We start from the raw sequence: 20000 nt of genomic DNA, 5'->3' as shown, positions 1-20000 counted from the left end.
ATGATATAATTTGATATAGATATATATATATATAGTACGTATAAAGTATAGGGGTGAGGGTGATAGTGATGGAGTATAGCGGGGAGACAGTGAGGAGAGTTAGATAGTGTGTTTAGTCGTGTGGGATGGAGAGGAGTGAGTCGTGGGAGTGGGAGGAGAGAGTGAGTGAGGGAGGCGTGGAGGGGGAGGGCGGAGGGATGAAATAAGATAGAGAGAGAGATAGTGGGGTGGGTGGGGGGGGAGAGAGGAAGAGAGTAATAGAGAGATAGATGTGTGAGAGATGAGTGATTAATAAAAAGTGAGAGAGTGAGATGAGATATATAGAGAGATGAATAAAGAGGAGAGATAGAAAAAGACAGCGAGAGAAGTTGAGTGAATTGATAAATAGAGCGAGAGAGAGAAGGGACAAGGAGGGGATTAGAGAAATAGAATTAAGAGAAGAGGGGGGGGGAGAAGAAGAGAGAGAGAGAGAGAGAAAGAGATAAAGATGAGAGTGATAAATAGATATACTTAGAGAGATATTTATAACGAGAGAGAGGAAATAGAGAGAGAAGATGATGGGAGGATAGAGGGAGGAAGTAGAGAGAGAGGGGGAATGGGAGGAAGAGGGAGAGAAAGAGATAGAGAGTTGGGTCGAGGGTAGAGGAGTTGAGAGAGAGAGGAAAAAGAGAGGGGGAGGGAGAAGGGAGAAGAGAGAAAAAAGAGGGTGGGAGGAGAGCAGGGATAAGAGAGAGAGAAGAGAGAAAAGGTTCGAGGGAGAGAGGGGGGGGAAGGGGTAGGAAGAGAGAGAGAGAAAGTAAGAGAGAGGTGGGAGGAGAGAGGAGGAAGAGAGAGATAGAGGTGGAGGGAGATAGGGATAAAGAGAGAGAGAAGTGCGAGGAGAGAGGGAAAGAAGAGTGAGAGAAAGAGAGATGAAGAGTGTGAGAGGTGGGGAGGGAAGAGGGAGGAACAGAGAGAGAGAGAGCGGGGTGGGAAGGATAGAGGGAGGAAGAGAGAGAGGTGAAGAGAAGAGAAAAGGGTGGGGTGGAAGAGAGAGGAAGAGAGAGAGAGAAGGAGAGTGGTGCGAGTGAGGAGAAGAGAAGATAGAGAGTGAGGGAAGAGAGAGAGAGACAAGAGAGGGGGAGAGAGAGACAGGAAGAGTGAGAGAAAGAGAGTGAGAGGGAAAGAGAGAAAGAGAAGAGAGTGAGAGAGAGAGGTGGGAGGGAGAGAGGGAGGAATTATAGTTGTTTAAGAGAGTGGAGCGGATAATAAAAGAGAGAGAGAGATGGGAGGGAAGAGATGGTTTTAATGAGAGTAGGGGGGAGGGAGAGAGGGAGGAAGAAGAGAGAGATGAAGAGTGTTAAATAGGAGAGAGAGAGAGAGTGAGAGAGTGAGAGAGAAGAGAGAGTGTAGAGAAGATGAAAGAGAGTGGTGGTGGGTGAGTGGATGGTTCAGTGAGAGTGGTGGGAGGGAGAGGGGGAGAAAGAGAGAGGAGAGGGGGGGGATGAATGATAGTTTAAAGAGAGAAGGAGATCAGATAATTAGTGGGGAGCGAGATGAGGGAGATGAGAGAGTGATGGTGGTGGTATAGTGTAAGGGTTTATGAAGATGAGTGGGGGAGTGTTGGATATATGTGTGTGAGTGGTGTTAGTGAATGGGAGGGTAGTGTGTGAGTGGGAGGTGATGTTGTTAGTGAAGTAGAATGAGGTGGAGGGAAGAGAGAAGTGAGGTAGTATATAGGGTGGGTGGTTGGAGTGATGTTTTTTAAGAGTAAGGGGGGTGGAGAGTGGTTTTTGTTTGTTTTGTGGTAGTGTGAGAGATAAAGATGAGAAGAATGAGAGTGAGAGGGGGAGAAGTGGTAGAGAATTGAGAGTGATGAGTGTATGAGAGTGAGGATATGTGGAGGATGTGGTTTTTGTTTATTTTTGAAGTGAGGGGTGTTTTGTGATTGTTGGGGGATGGATGTGTATGTTGTTGTTGTTGGTGTGTGGGGTGTGTTTTGAGTGGGTTTGTTGTGGTGGTTTGGGTTTTGTTTTTGTTGTTATTGTTGGGTTTGGGTGCATGTATGGTTTTTGGGGTAGGAGTTTGTTTTTTGTTGTGTGTTTTGTGGTTGTGTGATGTATTGGTTTTGTTTTTTAGTGAGTGGATATTTTTTTTTTTGGTATTGGGTGTTTGTTGTGTTTTGTGTTTTGTTTTGTGTTTGTTTTTAGTTGTTTATTTGTTTGTGTTGGTGTTTTTTGTGTTATGTTGTTTTTGTTGTGGATTTGTTTTTGTTGTTGTGGTGGGTATGGGAGATGGTGTGAGAGTGAGTGGAATTAAGTTAAGGGGAGGATAAGGTGAAGAGAGAGAGAGAATAGGTGGGAGGAGATGGGAGGAAGAGAGATTGAGACGGGGTGGAAGAGAGAGTGAGGGTTTGGAGATGAGGAGGCATAGCGAGAGAAGATAGGGTGGAGGAGAGAGGGTGGGCGGCTAGAGGGAGGAGCTGCGCGCTCTCCGTGGTAGTATCTGTGCGTCCGCTCTCTCGAGCGAGAGCGATAGCGATCTAGCGAGAGGTGGCCAGGGCGAGCGGGAGGAGAGGAGAGAGAGAGAGAGGGTGGGAGGGAGAGGGGGAGGAATAGATAGAGAGAGAGAGGGAGGAAGAGAGAGAGATAGGGTGGGAGGGAGAGAGGGAGGAAGAGAGAGAGAGGGTGGGAGGGAGAGAGGGAGGAAGAGAGAGAGAGAGATAGGGTGGGAGGGAGAGAGGGAGGAAGAGAGAGAGAGAGATAGGGTGGGAGGGAGAGAGGGAGGAAGGGAGAGAGAGAGAGCGAGGACACTTTATGATAATCGAATGCGAATTTCTTTCACACTCGAACTTCAACGCTCGTCTGGTCTTACCTCTTTACGAAGGTGAAATCCGAATCCCACGCCGGTTAAATTCCAATTCCAATTGCAATCCTGAAGTATGTCGACGACAAAGATGCCTGCGAGTGGCCAGTCCATCGAGTTGTTCCTTGAACCCAGTCCTTAGGTGGAACTTGAGGTCAACGGAGAGCCTGAGTTCTTCTTGGTAGACACAGGCGCGCCCTTCACGTACCTGTCGCCCCTCGCGGTCAAGATGTGTGGCCTCGAGGACGCCGTGGAGCCGTGCGACGACGACACCATGTGTAACGCTACAGTAAAAGCCCAAATCACCTATGACGATTTAGCCGGATCTCACATTCTAATCTCCGAGGAGTTCTGCTTCCGGATCCTGCCTCACTGCAACCAGAACCTACTGGGTATGGACTTCCTGACGAGCGCGTGCAGCACCGTCGACCTCAATCCTGCGGCGCCCAAGATGCTGCTCCTGCAACCCCCCAAGAACACCAGCGAGCAATACGACATAAACACGCAAGTCCGCATAAACGGCATCGCGACCGAGGCACTGCTGGACACTGGATGCAGCACACTCCTTTATTGCCCAATGGAGGACGCCACGGAGTTGCAACTGCAGCTGGAGAAGCTGAAAGTGCCAAGGATAACCGCGACGGCCTACGGCGTGGAGAACCAGTACTACGTGGGCAGGAATGTGCCCGTGGAGGGCTTCGGGAACCAGATGGAGGGCGACTGCTCTCTCGCACTTCGCTCAGAGACAAATCTCACCGTCGGATTGCCCTTCCTCCTCGGCGCAAGAATCACCTTTTCCGAGGGCGGCGCCTGGGACATCACCTTCCCCGCCCCAGCGCCAGAGGGAACACCGCGGCTCCGTCAGGCAGCGCTGACGGTCAACTCAACTGGATCTGCCACATTTAAGAGAAAAGAAAAAAAGGGGAAAAAGAAAGGAAACGGAAAAAGTAAGAAAAAAGAAGAAAGAAAAAGGCAGCGCTGACGATCTACTCAACTGGATCTGCCTCACTTAAGGAAAAAGGAAGAAGAAAGAAAAAAGAAAGAAAAGATATAAAGAAAACAATAGGGAAGAAAAAAGAAATCAAAAAGAAAAAGGAAAGCAGCGTTGACCATCACCTCAACTGGATTTGTAACACTTAATAAAAAAAATAAAATAAAATAAAATAAATAAATAAATAAATAAAAATAAAAAAACATATATATACATACGTACATGTATGGGCCGGCAATTTTACCGGGTGATATACATATTAATCTATCTGCCTAACTTCTATCTATCTATCTATATATCTATCTTCTATCTATCTACCTATCTTCTATCTATCTATCTATCTCTCTTCTATCTATCTATCTATCTGCCTATATATCTATCTTCTATCTATCTATCTATTGTCTATTTATCTATCTTCTCTCTATCTATCTCTTTTCTATCTATCTATCTATCTTCTATCTATCTATCTATTTATCTATCTATCTCTCTTCTATCTATCTATCTATCTGCCTATATATCTATCTTCTATCTATCTATCTATTTATCTATTAATCTATCTACTATCTATCTATCTATTTATCTATCTATCTATCTTGAGTATTGCTCTTTTGATAAAAGCCGTGAGACACCGAAAAAATTCAAAATGGCGGCCAATATAATGGCGGTTTATCGAGAAAGAACCCCCCCAAAATAAGGAAATGTAAAGTAAAAAATGTGTAAAACAAAATGAAAAAAAAACACGAGAGAAAAAGACAACAGTATCAGGAAATAACCCCCATCCAAAAATGAGGAAATGTAAAGTAAAAACAGTGTAGAAAAAAAGGAAAAAAAAAAAGACGAGAAAAAAAGACAAAAGTATCAGGAAAGAACCCCCCTCCCAAAATCAGGAAATGTAAAGTAAAAAAAAGTGTAGAAAAAAGAAAAAAAAAAGACGAGAAAAAAAGACAAATGTATCAGGAAAGACCACCCCCCCTCCCAAAATCAGGAAATGTTAAAAGAAAAAAAAAAGGGGGAAATATCAAGTTAAAAAAAGGTGAAATGAAATAAAAGACGAGAAAAAAAGACAAAAGTATCAGGAAAGTCCCCCCCCCCCCATCCCAAAATCAGGAAACGTAAAAAAAAAATAATAATAAAAAAACGAGAAGAAAAGGAAAGAACCTCCTCCCCAAAAAAGGAAATATAAAGTAAAAAGTGTAAAAAAAAACAAAAAAAAAACGAGAAGAAAAACCAAGGCGCAACTGCAACTGAACCAAAGAGATTGCGTCAAGGCGGGCGGGGAGGCGCAGGTTTTATGTTACTAAATAACATGCGTGCGTGTGCATGTTCATGTGCGTGTGATAGTGTGTGTGCGTGTGTGTGTGAATGTGCGTGTGTGTGTATCTTCTATCTATCTGTCTATCTATCTATCTATCTATCTATCTATCTATATATATATATATATATATATATATATATATATATATATGTATATATATGTATATATATACATATATATACATATATATACACACACACACACACACACATTATATATTATATATATATATATTATTATATATATATATATATATATATATATATATATATATATATGTATATATATAATATATATCTTATACATATATATAATATATATATGTATATGTATATATATAATATATATTATCTATATACATATATATAATATATATATTTGGGTTCAACATATATATATATATATATATATATATATATATATATATATATATATATATATTATATCTCATATATATATATATGATATATATATTATATATATGTGTATATATATAATATATAATATATATATATATATACTATATACATATATATATATATATATATATATATATATATATATATATATATATATATATATATATATATATGGGTTCAACAATTATGTCCAATGCATAGCCAGGATTTATGTTTGTTTTTTGTTTTTTCTTTCTTTCTTTTTGTGTGTATGTATGCAGAATACGACCTTTGGCATGTATCTCCCGTTTTTATAGTTTTATTCAACAACAAACCATCTTAACACCATGCTTAAAGGCGAACTGATTTACCGACTGGAAGTACCCCCGTTCTTAATGGCGTCCAGCAAATCCCAGTCTATTGGTTCTCCGCAAGACAAGACAGAAAAAAAAAGAGAATTAGAATAAAGAATATGAGATACAGTGAAAAGATATGATTGATAGAAAAAAATTATAAGAGAAGATATATATATATATAATATATATATTATATATATATATATATATATATATATATATATATATATATGTATATACATATATATATATATATATATATATATATATCTATATATATATATATATATATATATATATGTATATATATATCATATATATATATATTATATATAGAGAGAGAGAGAGAGATAGAGAGAGAGCGAGAGAGAGAGAGAGAGAGAGAGAGAGAGAGAGAGAGAGAGAGAGAGAGAGAGAGGAAGAGAGAGAGAGAGAGAGAGTGGGGGGGGGAGATAGTGAGAGTGAGTGAGTGAGTGTGTGACAGAGTGAGTGAGAGAGTTGTTTATTCTGAAATAAAAAGCATACACTGTTTTTATGCACATTTCTATCTCTGCAGGTGTTTCTGGAATTATCTGCTAACCCGTTGTACATGAACTTAATTTGCATGCTTTGGTCTCAGGACAGGCACCAGCGGCACTCTCTTGGCACTCCAGACAGGGCCTAGGGGGTGGCACTTGACATATCAGGACCCCCTTTTTGTGTTAGTATTATGTGTGCTTTACTATACCGTTGTAATAGATTAAAATTTTAGTAGAAAATCCGTATCTGCTCATTACGTCTTGTACACATCCATTAAATAATTCGTATGCAGTGATGGGCACAGGCACTCAGAAAGGCTCAGTTGAAAAGGGAACTGACTGTAAGGGCACCTTTTTCTCCCTGAATTTGACTAAAGGGGCACTTTTCTCTCCCTGATTTTGAGCTTCAAGGGCATTTCTCTTTCTTCGATTTGGACCTTCGAATTCATGTTTTTTTTCAATATTGTTACAATGAGCTCTGTTCTAAAGGTTTTACATCTACTCTCGAAAACATAGAGGAATAATATTTGACGTTATTGTACACGTGATGGTAATTAATAGCCTGTCTAGTTGTATATAACATGTATACTGATTACGCAATTAATTACAGGAGTTCTTTACACTCTTTCATTCCTCTTTTTAACTTTTCTTGCGTTCCGTCTTTCTGTTTTATTGCTTTTCGTCCAATTTTTCAAGCTTCTTCCTCCTTCAGTTACCAAAGTTAAAAACTTAGTGAATAAGCGTGTTATGCCTTATGTGTTGTCTTTTTAGGGGGTCCAACCGCAGGAAAATTATCCCTAAAAATTACGAGTTACAGTTTGTTTTTTTACAATGAATTACAGTTTAGGGGGTCTTACCACAGGAAAGTTACTCCCAGAATATCGTAGATTACATTTTTTTTTCTACAGTGAATCACAGCTTTTTTTTGGAGGGGGCGGGGAGGTGGTCTTACCATAGAGAAGCTATCCGTAAAAAATCATGCGCAATTATCCTTTAAAAAATTGTTTTTTAATGCCGATGGTGACGTCAAAGGACTTAAATGGAGATAGATAGAAGAAAGGACATTAACGAGAGACAGAAGAAAGAGGAAAGGGATAAAAGAGATGAGAGAGGAGAAGAAGAGATCAAAGAACCCACAGACACCATGCTACATGGGGCAATTTGACTGTGGAGAGGGTGCAGCAGGTCAGCTAGTGTCACCAAGCGACCCCACATAGCTAACCGCACCACATGGCCCCACATTCATTACAGAAGATGTGTTTACGTATCACGAACAGTACTCCCTTGTTTTCCTGTGCTGACGAAGCCACGATAGGCTGTGAAAGACCATATATAGAGGCATTGAAACAGCATAGAACACCACACCGTCGTGAGAGGACGTGAACAACCTGTATGATAAGAATAGCTAAAGAGGACGGCGTCTGTTCCGCAATGTGTATGTATTTAGTAACAGAGATCTAGTTTAAGTGATCTATATAAACTTTATAACCTTGTTTAGTATAATAACACGCTGTGTATGTATTTGGTGATATCAGAGATCTAGTTTAAGTGATCTATATCAACTTTATAACCTTGTTTAGTATAATAACACGCTGTATATGTATTTAATGATAACAGAGATCTAGTTTAAGAGATCTATATCTACTTTATAACCTTGTTTAGTATATCAACACGTATTATACAATTGTAAAAGGTAAAACTATTATTGAGACAGATTATGCCAATGTTAATTGTAACCATGTAACGTATTTCAGGTTTGACCACTTTCAGTAAACTAATTAATAAATTGATTAACTGAGCAGCCGCAGTAGCTCATGCTGTAACAATGGTCATCATATTATGTCAATTTTATGCATTATTTAACTAATGAATGCGTAGAATTTTACATCAAGTGTGACTTAGAGAGTATATCTGCGTGAGTAATTATTAAAACAAAAAACAAAAAACAAAAAAAAACTATGAAGAAAGAAGAGAAATGGGATATTGGAATTTAAAAACATCTGAAATGTTCGGTTCTTACTATTCTCTGTATGTATGGATTCCATTATGCTTTATGTAAACTAAGGACTATCTAGAATCTACATAAAAGTAAAACGGAAATACATTAACATATAAATGCAATATTATAGAGATGCAGCTGTAATGCGCAACCTCGTTTTCTAAGTGTAACTCACTTATACTCTATATAGGTTTATAAATGCCATACTTCGCTAAATAGATGTTATTTGTGATCTGATTATCGCCATTGTTATAATATTCGTTATTGTCTTGCCATATTTACTGCTATGTGATACTGATGTAGCAGCTTTTCGTTAAATAAAGTTTTTTTTTCTTATTTTATTCGTATTTCCTGTGTGTATTTTGATATTTTCACTGAATTTTGATTCTTCTTCTATGCACTTCTTACCTACTGTCAGTAGAGGTTGTAATAGTTAATTAATACATTAGTCTATGTGTATGATATAAACTATAAATACTATATATAATGTAGTTCTCCTGCTATATATATATACTATTGATAACCAAATAGGAATTTTAGGTCACATGCCCTAGAATGTACTAAATATATAATTCGAAAATAGTAATTCAATATAAGGAATAAATTACATGAGAATAAATTATAAGGAATAAATTATATAAGCACGAAAATCTTTGAAAGATGATTTCTAGAAAACTGAATAGTTGTTGGTTCCAGTAATGTTATGGTCTCATGAATTAGGCAAAATACGCGCGTGGATCCATTTCGTTTCCCATAATATTATCAAAGTAGTGACAACACCAATCTAAGGATATTTGTCAATAAAATACAAATCTACATAGAAACAAGCCTTGAGTATTTTTATTACGTCAACATCATTAAGGTAGCACTGGAAATTGTTAATATGATAAAATATGTTTTCTGTAAAAACAAAGCTTATTTCGTTATTTTGAAAAGCTAAGGCACCTTAGGTTCTTTTAAAAGTCTAAAGATTATCATGAGTTAATTAACACAGGTATCGCGATGGGAGGTAACATTACCTTTTTTTCTAGTGCAATATATGAACTCGCTCTTTCTAAACGAATTACATGTTTCTTTATTCTCTAACTTTTAACTGGAGGAAGAATTCATAAGAGGGAAATAATGTATCTTAAATTTTGATATTCATTTTGTGACATGCCTTTACGTCTAGATTCATACGTGTTGGCTTATTGGCACTTATACTGAACACAGAATAAGCACTGTATATAGCTAGTTATAGGAAGAGACACAGAAAGAGAGAGAAAGAGAGAGAGAGAAAAAAAAAGGCTCCTTATAAGCCATTTACACTTAAAAGAAATTAGATACGTCAATGTAATGGAACAATAATCGAATTATTGTCTTGTGTGTTTCATTTCCTGTTTGTAGACAAATTACTACGTTTGTGACAAACAATGACATTTCAAAATGTTCAGTTCAGTTCAGAGTGTGCTCGCACTCTATCAGGTAGTGCTCTAATTTGGCGTCCGGCGCGCCACAAAGATCACAACGTCGCTCATCATGCCCAATGGTGGGTATGATTTGCCACGCACAAGGATAGCCTATTCTCAGTCTGTGAAGGCTGACTTCGACACACCTTGATATTCTTGTAGAGAGTAACATCGACTCATAGCCTGTGGCGTCTGAGTACCAGCTGGCCGAGGGGGAGGTTCTCGCTTCCTCTCTGTGGCGCTGCAGGGCACCGACCTGCCCTGCAGCCATCGCTTTACGCCTTAGCAGTTCCCGGCTAGGATGCACCACAAGGTCACTCAAGGGTTTCTTCCTGCCTTCCTCTGCCAACCTGTCAGCTAAGTCGTTCCCTTCAATACCAACATGGCTTGGAATCCAGTTGATGACAATGCGTCTACCCTGATCCAGGATTCTCTGAGCAATGGTGAGAATCGTGGTCAGAAGATAAACGTTATCAAGGGGCGTGCTTTGTCGCAGACTGTCAATGGCGGCCCTAGAATCTGTGTGTATGACATGCCCGTCCGTCTGGGCTGCATGGGCTAGGGATCCCATAATAGCGACTGCCTCTGCCTGGACCGAGGAGGCATTGTCAGATACCCGCATAGCTCTCGTTATACTCTTTGCTGCAAAACCGGCGTCTGCAGTGCTGGTAATGGAGTCTACAGAACCATCCGTGAAATAGGTTTTACTGCCCGGCGGAGTGATTGCTGCGATATTCCTCTTCGCCTCATCCCTTAACAGAGGCGGTGAGTACTGTGTCTTTCTCCTTGACGGGCTCATGACAGAAAACTCTATCAAGGATCGTGCCCACGGCGGGGCTGTGGCATAGTCAGGGTGAGAGAGGTCCATGCCCTTAGCCAGTAGTGTCTCCTTGAGCTCAAAGCGTTTCAGCACCTGGCTGTGTGAGACAGCCAGGTGTTGTTAGCAAAGAGTTCATGGTTCTGTGCAAGCCGACGCTGCACTTTCTGTCTTAGCTGCGAGTCCGGCGGGGACTGTAGGACTTTGGCAAAGAACAGGGCCGCCATCTGAATATTTCAAAATGTGGTGGTGCTGTTACCCATATTTTTTACATATATAAGCATGTATATATATTTTTTTATATATTATAATATATATATATATATATATATATATATATATATATATATATATATATATATATATATATATATATATATATATATATATATATATACATATATATATATGTATATATGTATATATATATATATATATATATATATATATATATATATATATATATATATATTATATATATGTATATATATATATATATATATATATATATATATATATATATACAATATATATATTATACATAATTACATATATTATATATATATTATATATACATATATATATAATATATATATATATATATATATATATATATATATATATATATATATAATATATATATATATATATATATATATATATATATATATATATATATATATACATGTATATATATATCTATATATCTATCAATCTATATATAGATATAGATATATAGATATATATACATGTATATACATATATATATAGATATAGATATATAGATATATATACATGTATACACACACACACACACACACACATATATATATATATATAAATATATATATATACATATATGTATGTATGTATGTATATATGTATGAAGGTATTTATATTTAAATTTTAACAACGCAAATGTCTGACCTGAGAAAATATGATCAAATTACAATACACAGATGTGATCTTCTTAGTTACCGGGTTTCGCATATCACCCAGGGACCGGACAAAGACACGTCCCAGGCAGCACCTGCGACTTTGGCCTTCTGGAGAATCTGGTCATTTCCGGATCATAGGAAAATCAGGCCTATCGAAGGGCGGACCTATGAATTGCGATGATCCGAAACTAGCCAATCAGGAAATAGCGACCCAAGCTGACACTTGGATCAGCCACACCTATTTTCCTGTAGACGGGTCATCGCCCCGGCTAGGGAGCCGACCTGAGTTATACTGACGGTAGCGAAGACACACTTGGTCTTCTGACCTCAACTGCCAACACCAACCTCCCACACTTCTGCTTCTACGATTTGCGTACCAATGCTAATCTTGATCTTTATTTCCAGAGTCATTTCTTGTCTTAAATATGTTATATCGTATCTTTACACTGTGATTATTTTGAAGTTATAATATATTGTTATTGTATTAGCTGCTGTGTTTGACACCAACCTTTTATTTCTCTATGTGTGGATTTTAGAGTAATCTTATACCCATCACAATATATATATATCGTGTCTTATATATATTTGAATTATAATATATATATATATATATTAGCTGCTGTTTTGACACCAAATATTAGATATAGATATATAGATAAATATACATGTATATATATATGTATACACATATATAGATATATATACATGTATATACATACATACATATATATATATATATATACATATATATATATATATGTATATATATAATTCATATTTTTTATATGTTTTTATTCTTTTCATTTTTCTCTTAATCCTTCAGCATTTAACTCGGCATTATCAGTCATATATATTAAAGTATATACTATGGACAATAGGGTTAATCATGAAGTTAAAATGGATTTCTTAAAAAAAGATGCTTTGTAGTCTTGGAGAGTTAGAGATGATAAAAAAAAATCCTTAAGTGGTTTTACAGCAGTGTTTCCAGTCAATTACGAATTCATCAATTATGTAAGTCCAGTAATATAAATAATATCACTGTTATATTAGTAAGCCCGGTTGGTCAAGGAAATAGACAATACTTGAAAACTGAAATCAAGGTTGAAAATATAAAGGAGGGCGTGTTTTGTTTCTTCATAATTCTATAAGTTATTAGTCTGCAATTTCCATCAGCTGACACATCAGTAATCCTCATGAAGTGGACTTTAAGTCAAATTTTATAACAGGTAATTCCCAATTTTGCTGTGCTGCCAATAGGCAATGTTGATACTGAAAACTGCTGTAGGATTATTGTACTTTTAGTCAATGCTGACTACTCTAGAGGCAATTTTAGCCCCAATGAGTGTGGAGGGCATGAAACTTATCATCAAAATTGTAGAGTAAAGATAGAAAAATAAGTGATAGTACTTGGATAGACGTTCAACATTGAAAACGTAAAATCTGAAGCTGCCATCTTGTAGATTTCAGCAATATGAGAAAATTTTCTTCTAGACCATTTCTGTCGTAGATTAAAAATATCATCATCATCCCTGGCAGATGGAGAGACAAAACAGCGAAAAACATAATGAGGAAGCAATATAATGTAGAGGCCTTCTGTATATTCGCAGGGCCATCTATAGGTACATCTAAAAGGGATGTTCCCATACGGTTCACAAATTTTTCCAAAAAGGTATAGTTTCACATTATGTAAATCACAGTTGTCAGGCTACATATCTTAGTATATAAAACCATTTTAAGATGAACAAACTTTATAAAGTGGGCCCTGACTTTATTATTTCAATGGTTCACTTCTACAGGGAGAAACAAAATCCAAACATATATTTAATGGAAAATAATTTATTAATCTCTTTCAAAAGTTTGCAAAAGCTATCCATCACCTAAAAAGGAATGTGCAAAATTACAAATTGAACAGGAAACAGGAAACCACTGAACAAGCAGATCTTTCCTATGCTAAGTACTGTATAAAGAGAGCAACGTGACATCTCAAAACAATGTTTGTCTGTTTTCTTTTTTTATCTTACAACGACAATACATCAAGTACATGCACTTAGTATCTACATATAGTTACAGAGGATCCTTTTTACAAATTTTAAATTACAAAAACATTGAATGACACATGTAGAGTAAATAGGAGTTTCAAAATAAAAAAATATTTTTAAAATCATACAACAGTGCATTTTTCAGTATCATCAAAATTATAACAGTAATTTTAAAAATTATTAATAAGTTATCTTTAAAATAAATAATAATATAAAATGATAATAATAATAATGTTATATTTCAAAAATATAATAATAATAATAGTAATATCTTAAATAATAATAATTATTGTAACAATAACGTTGATGATAATAACAATAATATTAATAATAATAATAACAATAATAATAATAATAATAATAATAATAATAATAATAATAATAACAACAATAATAATTAAAATAATAATAATATCAATAATAATAATGATAATTAGATAACAAAAATAATTAGGTAATAAGACATATATAAAATTAATTAAATATTCATATATCATTTAGTAACACAGTACTCATTAACAAAAGAATTAAAGTAGATCCTCTCTCATCTGGTACTCTGTGATCCAGCAATTGACATGCATCTTAGCATACTTTGAATTTGCACCGAAGTTTTATTTAAATCTATCTCTCCTTTCTTGTCTTGATTGTAAATATACTAGCTACAAGTGGAGGCCCAAAGTCAACCCTAAATTTATGTAATTATGTAACGAAGATTATTTTGACTTACTTTCGACATGCTTTCTTTTCTTTTTTTTTCTTCCCATGTAGAGTAAAGTAACTACACTAAGTATGTAATTATGAAAAGATTCAAAAATCCTAATCTACGTAGAGACTTAGAGAGCGTTGGTACAATTACTTGCCGACCAACGATGGTTCTCAAAATTCTTAATTCTTAGGGTCTGTCACACAAAGAGTACCAGATTAGAATGGTATATGACCTGCAGCGACCTGCTCATAGGCACATTTAAATAATAACAAAAATAAACATGGCAAGTCTACAACACAGAAACAAACGGAATGGCAATCCAAAAATGTCCATCAAATACATTTGGCTTCAATGAGTCTATGAAACCATTATTTTTTTTTTAGTCAAATTACAAAAAAATATATTTATATATATTCACACACAAAAAAGTGCATAGATAAAGAACAAAAAAAAATATATATGATAATAAAGAGAGTGTCTTAGCTTTCTTGGCCACATCTCGGTTATTTTTTCTTCTTGCTCTCCTTTTTGGTGGCCGGCGATGACTTCATAAAGCCAGCTGCGGCCATGACTACTACTAGCAGCAGCCCCATGCCTGCACAGAGCACCGCATTTACAATGCTAGGATTCTCCCTCAGCCAGTCTGCGCACTGTTCGGTGAAGTCGTCGCTGAGATTTTGGGAGAAAATGAGAAAATTTAAATCATCCTAGGGTGCAAGATCTCTGTCTATCTCACGGCAAGTTTTCTTTATACTTGGAGTGCTATTTTTCTGTTATTAGAGTAATAATTTATGAGTCTTTCCTCTGCGTAGAAAAATTTTGTGAACAAAAAATGTTGTATGCATCTTTCATTACATATATTTCTGTAATTATATATCTGGTGTAATATAAATTAATGATTTGTGAAAGCATAAAAAAAGTGTCTCTCAACAATTAACTAAGAAATAAATAAAAATTCAATATTGTATAAAATATAAAATAAGATATGGTATGCCAATTTCTAATGTGCAAAAACTACCCTACGGTACAATATCATGAGTCTTTAATATATTTTTAATTTTCATTCATTATTCTATTTGACCAGGAAAAAAGATAATAATGAACACAAAAACTACAAATGCATTATGCATTTTTTCAACAATACCCCAAAACGCAAACTAATCATTCTCTTCCCACACTAAAACGTAAATCAAGACTGACACTAATCTCCACGGCACTTACAAGGGTGTCTTAGGGTGGGGAATTTCCTCAGCGCGAGCATTTCTGAAGCCATCCGTCATGAATGCCTCCAGGGTCTTCGCATCCAGGAGCGGCAAGTCGTAGCGGTAGAGACGACCTAACCGGAACCTGTGCCAAGGAAAGCCACTTGCTCTTAGAGAGTATGTGTGTTTGGGTATATCAACATTCATGTATCTATGCCTATGTAAAATGTGTAAATATAGATATATATATAAATTAATGTGCTCTATATGATGATGGTGGCAGTGGCAGTGGTGGTGGAGGTGAAAGTGGTAACAATGGCTTGTTTGTTCCTGTGTAGAGTTAGTGTATCCTGCAAATTGAAGGGTATGTACATACATGTGCATACCAGCATTCTCTAACAAACTTCTCAAAAACTCTATATACTTACAGTATTAAAGAAGGGAAGTCTTTCACGCCAAATCTTCGTGTAGTCTGGCCACCATCGGTGTCGCGGTCAACAATAGCCACATTCTTTCTGTTGCGCATGCTTGCAGCAACAGCTTCTACTGTTGCCCTCAGGTGTGCGCATTTTTCACATCCTGCGCGAGTGAACATAACTAGCCAGTCCCCTGTCGTGGCACCTGTTGATGCCTGAGTCTCATGCTGGAGGCGATTGAATGGTTATGCATTAAAATAATGAATCATGAAAACCTTGTCTTTAATGTTCATCTTATATTTCTTTCCACTGACAGGAATAGGTTTGGGATAAATTCGCTTTCAAACAGCTTCAGAAATAAAATTTGGTTCATGGACTTTAGAATGTAAAACACTCACACATATATACTTTGTAAATCCACACATCTCCAAAGAGCCATCAACAAACCTCGAAGGTAGAATCCCCGAGGGATTTCACAGCCGAGTCCAAGTTTGACACAAACATATGCAACAGGAACTCGTCATCATCAGCTGGCCCGTTGTAGAGCATAGGTATTCCAGATCGCACAAAAATTATGCCAGGTTCTATTTTCTGTTGGAGGAATTCACGACTGAGATTAGGATTATAAAATGTGCTACCTAACACTCACATACAGCCTGAAGCCTCATTAGCTGTTCCACCCATACCATGTGTTTTATGTGATTAAATTAGCCTATGGTCTTTTACAAATATTACTTAAAATATATTCTATGTTTTTATTTAATGAATCAAACTAACAAATTCTCATTTACATATAACATTTTTATTAGGTTTTAATACATCTCTCAAAGATAGCATTGTATGTAGTCAATTTTATGTTTTAGTTATATTGTCTATCTAAAGAGCACAAGAGTAGAACAAATCCACTTTTCTTAATTTCACATTACTCACTTAAGAACTAACCACATACTGTTTAGAATGACATTACCTGGCTAATATACCCAGTACCATACTAAGATAAATACTTGTTTATACCCTTAACACAGATATCTCATCTATTGGTCAATTGAAGCTGCAATGAAGTAAGGCAGTTAGTTCTCTATCTAAAGGAAAGAATAACTTACAGGATTCTGTTGTCCAGCTACAGTCAGCCCATACTGCTTAGCAAGGGCTGGCGAGTGGGTGCGGACTACCCAAGCGTTCAGGGACTCAACAATGTCTTCTCGCACTGCAGTCAGGGTATCTTCCAGGTCTTTACACTTCCCAGTACATTCTGGAGTGTCACCTGTTGAGAAGAGAATCTTAGTTGAAAGGAAATCATTTATAGTTTGGGATAAATTTGGGAAGATCTGACCTTTAATCAATACTGTACAATAGTTAAACTAAAAAACAAATAGTGCATTAGCAGTGACAAACAAACAAAAATAATAATGACAATAATAATAAAAATTAGTTTATGATATATGACAGTGAATACCATATTTCTTGCTAGTTAAGATGCCAAAGATTAGTTCTAAACATGAAAGATGATTTTCGTTTTAAACTGTTAATGCAGTTGTACATTACAATTTGTTTACATTATATACATAAGACTGTGAGAGGTCACACATCATTACAGACATTTTAATTCTTCTAAATTATGTGGATAAGGGCAAGTAGGCAAGTAAGTGTGGATGTGGGTTTGCAGAAATGTGTGTGTAGTTGAGGTGTGTAGGCATGAGCTTATGTGACGATAATTGTTTAGGCACAGGTATGTGGATATATAAATATATATATATAAATATATATATATATATATATATATATATATATATATATATATATATATATTATATATATATTATATATATATATATATATATATATATATATATATTTATATATATATATATATGTATATATATATTATATATATATATATATATATATATATATATATATGTGGGTGAGGTGTGTGTGTGTGTGTGTGTGGGCTAAGATGTAGGTTTGTGTAGGTGTAGGTGTGAGTGTAGGTGTAAATGTGGGTGTGGGTATGGGTGTAGGTATAGGTTTGATTTGGTGTGAATGTAAGTATGAGTATGGGTGTGGTGTAGGTGTGGTGTAGGTGTGGTGTAGGTGTGGTGTGGGTGTAGATATAGTAGGTGTGAGTGTGGATGTGAGTGTGTATGTGTGAGTGAGTGAGTGAGTGAGTGAGTGAGTGAGTGAGTGAGTGAGTGAGTGAGTGAGTGAGTGAGTGAGTGAGTGAGTGAGTGAGTGAGTGAGTGAGTGCGAGTGCAAGTGAGAGTGAGAGTGTGTCTGGGTGCAGGTGCAGATGCAAGTGAAGGAGAAGGTGTAAGTGAAGGTGTGAGTGTGAGTGTGAGTGTGAGTGTGAGTGTGAGTGTGAGTGTGAGTGTGGGTGTGAGTGCAGGTGTGAGTGTGGTTGTAAGTGTGGGTACAGGTGTGAGTGTAAGTGTGAGTGTGGGTGTGAGTAGGTGAGAGTGAGAGTGAGAGTGAGAGTGAGAGTGAGAGTGAGAGTGAGAGTGAGAGTGAGAGTGAGAGTGAGAGTGTGGGTGTGGGTGTCTTGCATGTGCAAATGAAGGTGAAGGTGAAGGTGAAGGCACATGTGAACGTGTGAGTGTGGGTGTGAGTGTGTTTATCATGAACATCCTCTCCATTATCACTCCCCCCCCCCCCAGTCAACAATATTTTCACTCTCATTGTCACTTCCTAACTTCCCTCATGTTAATAGCAATATAACAATTCATAAATATAAATATACATTTCTTAAACCAAAGGAAGTGTAAGTGTTGTACCAGTATGAAAGACTGCATTATGAAATCTATAGATAATGTCAGCTGATGTGTGGGTGGTGGTGGTGGTGGTGGTGATGGGGGGGGGGGGATCATTGCCCTAACCTCAACCAGAACTTATAAACATCAACCTCATTTTCTCACCAAGATAATGTGGATTTAAAAGAATCTATCAATGTATTTGTTCGGTATTGATATCATTTCTATTCATGGATAGTATTCTGACCTCAACTTCAATGCACTTTATCATACATTTGGCAGTACTCCAAATCCGTCACCCCATACCAAACGCCAAGTAGGTTTCAGCCGCTCCGGACTTATTCTAGCACTCATACCTCCCACAGCCTCGGACAATTGTTGTTCTTTTGGGCATCGGTCATGGTACCTGAACGCTTGGTATTTACAATAACAATCAATAAAGACAGGTAATAATCTTAGCTGTGCGAAGATTTTCCCAATATCTTAATTAATCTGTGACATATTGTGGAATAAAACCTGAATGTCCACAACATATAAGCCTTACATCTGATTTATTTATTTATTTATTTATTTATTTTTATTTATTCATTTTCTATTTTTTTTTTTTTTTTGGGGGGGGGTGTAGTCCGTTTACTTATTATCAAAATCTCTCTGAAGACAATCTGACCAACAAAATCCAGATTTCTGTTTTGTTATCCTTTATTAATGTAAAAGTTTGTGAAGGAAAATGATTGGTAATTGTATGCAAAAACTAACAAGCTTTTTACCATCTCGATAAAATCATTCTAATCTGCAGAAACTAATTATTGAGATAACATAAACCACAATAGCTGCGAGCACATAAAATATACCCAGGAAATTGTGGGATAATTATTGAACATTACAAATAACCACAAAAAATATGACTTCCACCTCCTTGAACCGTCCTAAAAGGCAGGACATATGGACGTTCCTTGTATCCACACGATAACGTTGCGTCATTCACCTACTTACTCCTAGCTTAGCTGAAGCTAAAAGAAAAATGCGTAATGGACAAATAAACCAGAGAAAACGCATCAGTCTCATCTTAATGATCAGACATATGCCCATGACTGTCTATGCTCCAGAGCCCATCAATTAACAAATAAGCTTAATTCTAATGGACTCGATCATTATCATTCATTGTTTTCACTTGCAATCATCCTTCTGGTGACATTGCAACCACTGTCAACTGAACGGATATTCTTGATGTAAGGAAAAGATAACACAAGCGACCAGAAAGTACGA

General features: G+C 36.4%; 1 protein-coding gene across 1 annotated transcript in view; it reads right to left on the bottom strand.

The window, feature by feature from the left end:
• Positions 1–13440: 13440 nt before the first annotated feature.
• Positions 13441–20000, bottom strand: part of LOC122244730 (uncharacterized) — a 7003-nt gene continuing 443 nt past the window's right edge. The window contains exons 2-6 of the mRNA XM_086551996.1: positions 17091–17251; positions 16435–16578; positions 16000–16214; positions 15591–15716; positions 13441–15038 (exon numbers count right to left, since the gene is read on the bottom strand). Coding sequence (XP_086408122.1) covers positions 14873–15038; positions 15591–15716; positions 16000–16214; positions 16435–16578; positions 17091–17251 — 812 coding nt within the window. The 3' untranslated portion in view covers positions 13441–14872. The remainder of the gene's footprint in view (positions 15039–15590; positions 15717–15999; positions 16215–16434; positions 16579–17090; positions 17252–20000) is intronic.

This window comes from Penaeus japonicus, unplaced genomic scaffold (genome assembly GCF_977035675.1).
Source record: "Penaeus japonicus unplaced genomic scaffold, GWHDUDI00000001_assembly GWHDUDI00000026, whole genome shotgun sequence".
In the NCBI taxonomy this organism is placed as follows: domain Eukaryota; kingdom Metazoa; phylum Arthropoda; class Malacostraca; order Decapoda; family Penaeidae; genus Penaeus; species Penaeus japonicus.
The sequence above is the reverse complement of the archived record's forward strand: the minus strand, read 5'-3'. Positions and strand labels throughout refer to the sequence as shown.